Source organism: Protopterus annectens, chromosome 16.part0, assembly GCF_019279795.1.
Source record: "Protopterus annectens isolate FY-2018-M chromosome 16.part0, PAN1.0, whole genome shotgun sequence".
NCBI lineage: Eukaryota > Metazoa > Chordata > Ceratodontiformes > Protopteridae > Protopterus > Protopterus annectens.
This window is the reverse complement of record NC_056750.1, coordinates 224996069-225003042: the sequence shown is the minus strand read 5'-3', so window position 1 is coordinate 225003042 and position 6974 is coordinate 224996069. Positions and strand designations below refer to the sequence as shown.

The 6974-nt window shown below is 37.7% G+C and overlaps 1 gene segment (V, D, J or C); it reads left to right on the top strand.

The window, feature by feature from the left end:
- The first annotated feature begins 3185 nt into the window (after positions 1–3185).
- On the top strand, positions 3186–3784 carry LOC122790564. The segment is given in 2 exon segments: positions 3186–3298; positions 3462–3784. Coding segments are annotated over 2 exon segments (384 nt in total).
- Positions 3785–6974: the final 3190 nt, after the last annotated feature.

Sequence of the window (6974 nt, the reverse complement as noted above, 5' to 3'; positions counted from 1 at the left end):
TGGCCTGTAGTTGTGCACTAGATGTCACGTCTTTGCCTGCACAGCCATATACAGAGCATTAGTCTGAAGCAGGGGACAGCCATGTTACTGCTATCTAGTGGCAGTAGTCACCATCATAACTAGTTTGGGGGAATGGCACTACCAATATCAGTGACTACCTGCAGCAGCTGCACATCAGACTGATGCATGATATGTTGTACAGAAAAAAGGATGGGAATAAACATTCTGCATGTAGTAGCAGGTCATGCTGAGACTGTAATGGAAATGGACTTTGAACAGGCCATACAGTCACTCAGTAACCATCTGTGTCTGGGACAGGCATTTTTGAAGTATTCCTTGACAGCTCCCTGGGTTTTATGTAGTGAAATCATTGACCAAGAATTGAGCTCATAGTCTGCGCCACCTAAAAATAAAAGAGGAAGAGGACACATAACAAAAAATGGGGGAGATTACTTAAACCTAGCTATACCAATCTGCAGATACTGAAATTCCTATTTTGGAGAGCAGTAAAATGCTTTGCACTTACCAGTAAGGCCACCATTTGGAATCCTTCCATGCAGAAAGAGGGGTAGAGTTATTTTGTGTGCCAGATATGAGAATCATGTGTACTGCCAGGATACTGGGTCAAAACGATGATGATACACCTCCTTGCATCACACTATACCTAGCAGTTGACAGAATAGTAGTCTTTTCTGTACTGGTAGCACCCCTCCCCCCCGTGGACTTGATGAGGCCCTAATGGCAACAAGAGTGCAATCTATCACACCAAGCTTCTCAAGAAAGCATGTCATCCCAGAGAAGGCACTCATGATACTAGACCAGTCCATAGATGATGCTGGGACATAGATGTACTGATCCACAGGTGTCAAGAGTATATTGATCTGCCTCTGTTCTTCCCCTTGGTTGATTCTGTTTCCTCCTTACTTACCCTATAAATATCTTTCTTTACCTACCTTCAATTTCCCTTCTACTTAAGACTAATATCCTCCATGTTAACTAGCCACGAAATGTACCAACATCCCTTTAAGTATTAGATATCCTAATCTCGCTCTTACTGTATAAGGAATCTAACTAACTAGTATTTTATGAAGAATGCATCACTATTAATGTCATTATTTCAATATATGTAAATTTTGAAATATAGCAGCAACTTAATGCATGTTCACTCTGTACTGATTTTGATTGTATTCCATATCTTGTTATATGTATACTAATGTTATATATTTGCCTTATTTTTTGTATGCTTTGTTTACTTATTAGTTGGAGCTTTTCTCCCCGGGCCTCCACTGAAAATGGATATGTATCCAGTTGGACTTTCCCGGTTAACAAAGGTAAAATAAATAATAAATAAATATTGAGGAACTACTGAAGTCCCCCAAGGCAGGAGCTTGTGAGATGTCCATCATGTCCCCAGCTAAGCTCTGAAAGGCCCTTGGCAAATAAAGCAAGTTCTATACATGCCTTAGTATTCAAAGGTATAGGAAGACCACCCATCCCCTCAATCCCCATATGTAGCCCATACAACCCAATAAAGTCCATACTATAGCTCTGTCCATTCCAAATCTGTCAAAGGTTTCCTGATCAGCAAAGATCACTTGAGACAGTCTTTGCCTATATCTTCTTTTTCTAGCTGAATGCAGAGCATCACTAAATGCACCTGGTTTTGGCACAACAGAGATATGCACCTCAAAACAGGAAACAGATGAACTGGCATGGGAAAGTAAGCATCTCTGCAAATTGCAAAGCAGATGAAAACATATGACTTCATTTTTTCTAAGCATTATATTTACATACATGGACATTTGTAGAAAATGCCCAGGAACCATGCCAACAGCCTAACATAAGTTCCACATTATGCTACATAGATCAAAAGCTAAATGACAGAGAATCTTGCAGAACTCCTAAATAAAATATTCATGATGTTTCCATTTTTTGGATCATTGTGACCCATTAGTTGATGTGTTGGACTTTGTAATTAGTGTTATCAAGTTCCAAAATAAGAAGTTCCAAAGTAAGTCTGGGATTTAAAACCAGTGTCTCTCAATTTCTCTTAAATAATTGCTCTTTTACCATTTTAAATGTGTTGCACACCATAGACCAAATGTATACACTGTACTAATTATGTCATTTATACCAACATACATGACAATGGCATACTGTTCTTTCTAAATCCCACTATATAAGTGTTATGTGTACATTGTTTGTGTGTGTGTGTGTGTGTGTGTGTGTGTGTGTGTGTGTGTGTGTGTGTGTGTGTGTGTATGTGTGTATGCATGCATTTGTATGGATATATGTATATATATATATATATATATATATATATATATATATATATATATATATATATATATATATATATATATATATATATATATATATATATATATATATATTCTAATGTACTGTAATCGTATAGTGACAGGCAAAGTATTTGCAAATAAATTACATGATGTGTTGTCAGTAACAAAGAAACATAAATCTCTGTTTTCAAACCAAGGAAAAAGAATTTATGCAGATGTAACATACTTAAAGCATTACATGAAATAGATAATAGTCATCCAAAATTAAAAAATAGGGTCTATATCATATGTTCGAAGTTTTATAACTTCGAACATTAAAATATCAAATTTAAATGTTCGAAATTATAAAACTTTAAACATATGTAAAAAAAAAAAAAGCAAACCCAAAGCTGACAGTATTCAGGTAAGTTTTTTTTTTTTTTTTTATTATTTTATTTTTGATGTTTGAAACTTTGAACATTTCAATTCAATTATTTAACATTTGAAGTTTCCAAACTTCAAACATATAATATAAAATACACCCTATACTGCCATTTTTATTTACTGGAATTTGCACATGCCTTCAATCTTCAAAGTCTCCATTCACCATCAACATTTTCTAAAATGTTTATTGATAATGTATGACTAAATACAACAACATAATATAGTCTAAAAGTTACTGTAAGGTTTTTACTTACTAATGATTTTCTTCAGTACTGCATAAAAGTCTCTAGATGGCAGACATGAACTACAACTGATGAAAGTGAAGCTCTGTTACAGAACTGTGCTGATAATGTCAGAGCACAAAAGGTGCTGCTGAGTTCTGATTGGCTGACGATCATCACAAGAAACTTAGAAATACTCTGAAAATATCATCTGAGGTGTCAGTTTCATATGACAGCTTTGTGTGACAGGTTGAAGATTACTTTGCATGTTAGTCACAGCAAGATATTAGGACATGTTACTCAGGAGAATAAGAGAGTTTGCATTTTGTGTTTTCATAGCTGCTTTATTTAAAGGTATGGATGATTCAGCATGTCATAGCTAAAGAATCGCTATTTTTGTCGGAATGTCTCTGTTCCCAGTCAGTTTTTGTCTTGCATTTGTTTCCCAGGTATGTTGATTTACCCATTTACTTGTTAGATTATTTAATGAATTGGCTTTCTCTTTGTCATTTCACAGGTGGAAAATGTGCAGAAAAAGTAACTCAACCACCTTATGTACAAGCTCTAGAAGGCAAAGATGTCATAATTTTGTGTAGCCATTCAGAAGCAGCATTTAGGAGTGTCCAGTGGTATAAACAGGTGGCTAATGAAGGTCCTAAATTTCTAATTCAGAAACATGATGGAAGGGAAATGCAAGGTCGGTTTACATTAGAAGTTGACAGAAAAGCAATGACTGCAAACCTTACCATAGGGGACGTAACAATCGCAGACTCAGCCTCCATCTACTACTGTGCAGTGGAGGACACAGTAAAACAAAACCTAGCAACTGCACCACAATAAATGCTTGTGCATAAGACAGTGCATTGCTGAAAGCATCTTCATTTTGTTCAAGATATAATGGGAAATACTGTTCTGCATAGTCTACTTTTCTTTCAGTTCAAGATGTACCATTGAACTGTTTCCAATTATTTCTGCTAATATAATGTATGCATGCCCCTGCTGTAGCTTTTCCTGTCTGGTTTGTATCCAACTGTACTAGCTGAGTGATAGTTTCTATGAATGTTCTTCAGGAATTTTCTGTGACATGTGGCTTCTTTGGCATAAGCCCTAGATATTGGAAAGTGCATACATCAGCAGAATATGGACAGTATTAATATTATGAAAGAAACTTTTAAAACAAACATCAGTTTTAAAATGATTTTATGCAAGACTAGAGGTTATGCACTGCTTAAATCCAGGGGAACAAAGATAATCCCTGAGATTTGTAACAATTGTGTAAACTCAGTGCTTAGCCTACATGATATAAGCATGTTAGTGTGATGAGCAGCTAATGAAAAATGCATGCTGCTCATCATGCCTACAGGTTTGCAAGCAGCTTTATTGTCCAGCAATAGTGTTTACGGACATAGAAAGATGCTTGGAAGCACAAGCACAGAATATCAAAAAAGTGTCTTGCATATTGGCAATGCTCACTTAAAACCATGTGCTGTAGTCCAAACATATTAAGGGCAAATACAGGGAAAGAATACAGAAGGAGAGGAAGTGGGATGGGGAGCTGTACACAAATTGTGTTATACTGCATAATTAATTAATGTCGAAGCGGAAATGTTTAAAGTGTACTCAGATACTGCAAGCAAATGTGACAAAGTGTATAGGAAGCATTTCTGACATTAATCCTGCAACACTGCTGTAATGATAATGTATGCACATAAATAAAAACAGACATTCTAATAAAGGATGTGAGAGGGACATAAAGCTGCAGTGTAACAAAGGGAAATAAAAATGTAATATACGTTAGTTAAATGTGGAGCTGAGATAACAGCAAGGACAGAAGACAAATTACAGGCTGAATGCATAGAATGCAGTTACTGCATATGAGATGTATATACAGGGAATTCATCTATGTAAGCTGACAGTACTGTATACAAGAACAAAATGACATTACTGCTCAAGTACATCAGAAATGGACAGGTTTTTGTAAAGAAATGACAGTTATACCAATAGGAAAGGGGTTCATCACCTATAAGCATGTAATAGACAAGTAAGTGTTATATAATCATGTAAATGCTAGATGGTAATTTAATCACACACAAAAAAAATATTTAAGTGGCAAATGACAGCACAGATTGGATGACATGTCATGAGTCCAGTTTTTCTACTGGTGATTTGTAAACATCTCCAGTATTATAATACTGGGCATACTCACATAAAATTACAGGGTACAATAACATATAACAGCAATTCAACAGCAGGAATACAATAGCTAGTGTTGTCCATGAGGCCTAATCACGGTTTCCGATGGTCTGGCAGCATGCCATATAGTTGGAAACATTTATGGAATTCCTCATTTGCCATTAAGCTGGATAGGTTGAATAAAAAAAATTGCAGTAATAAAGACATGTCTGGATGAAAACATGCAACGCCTGCATGTGAGCAATGAATGACATAATAAACATTTGTGTCATGCCATTTTTAAATACATGCCAGGACAAATATCAGAGAGATGCATAACAATCATGGTCACCACAGAAATATGCATATCAGTCATGTCATGAAGAACATCATTAAAGGGCTTACTTTCCTATCATATCGTGTTCATAGGTTCATAGGATGGTACTAGGCTATTGGCCTGGAGGCCCTTATATACCTAGCCAAGAATTTTGCCCATGTTCCCTCAAAGTCAGCACCTATTTCCCCTGAACAACAGGAACACAAGTGGGATCCCAGGCGTATATTTTCTGTTTCCCATCCAGTCATCCAGGTTTTCTTAAAGAGGGCTAGAGAGGTACTCTGCTTGACATGAAGAGGGAGTCTATTCCACAGATGGTGGAGTCTTTCAGACACAAATCTATCCCGCCAACAAGTTCTATTAATGTCACAGACCAGGTTAAGGCCCTGAGTGTGGGTTGCACGAGTGGATTTTGTCTTACCGATATACAGAAACTTCATCAAGGTTGGGTCTGAAATGGCCTTGTATGCCAGACACTAGTCACCTCTGAAAAGTCTGTATAAGACTGAGTAGAGGGATGGGGCTTTTAGCCTATCTGTAGATGATAAGTGTTTGAGACCCTGGATTTTCCTGGTCAGGAACCTCTGTGGTCTTTCCAACTGCTGCATGTGCTTGGCAAGGTACATGCTGAAGGGGGAATTATACTCGATAATGGGTCTGATAAGAGAGTACAGGGATTTTATGACCTCCTTGTTCCTGGATGAAATACCCTTATTTATGAGGTGGGTGATGTAGAAAGCCTTTCATACAATGGAGGCAATGTGGTGGTCAAAAGTCAGGCTGCTTTCAACCTGGGGCAACAAATCCCTCACAACTGATTGCATGCTTAGTACATTGTTATTTATGTGATAATTAGTGGGGATGACATTTTCCCCAAAGGGGATAATGATGCATTTCTCGGCATTTAGTTTGAGGCCATGCTTCTGGCACCAGTCATTAGTTTAGGGAAGGCCCTCTTGGAAGATGTTCACATCACTAGGGAAATTTAAGACAGTGCTCAGCTTGTAGTCATCTGCAAACTTGGTCAGCCACAGACCACTGGTTTTGGCTTGCACCTCAGAAAAGTATATCCTAAACAGTAGAGGTCCCAAGACCGATCCTTGGGGTAAACCGCTCATTACAGGCCTACTACTAGAGGAGGCTTCCCCTCTTTTGACTAAGTTGATTCTGTCAGTGAGCTAGTTAGCTACCCATCTGGTAACATATGGGATGATACCTAGGTGGGAAAGTTTATCTATTATGCCCGAGTGGAGAATAGTGTGAATGACTTTGACTAGGTCAAGGTAGGTGGTGTGCACCATCTTCCCCTTGTCCATGGCATTGGTGACTGTTTCAAAGAAGTCGACCAAGTTTAACAGGCACAATCTCCCTTTGACAAAACCAAACTGTGTGGGGACAAGCGTTTGGAGGTTGCCAATGTCCTTGTTTATAATGTCCATGATAATGCGTTCCATGGCCTTGCAGATCAGGCTAGTTAGGCTGATGGGACTATGATTGCCTGTTTCAGTGGATGCTCTACCT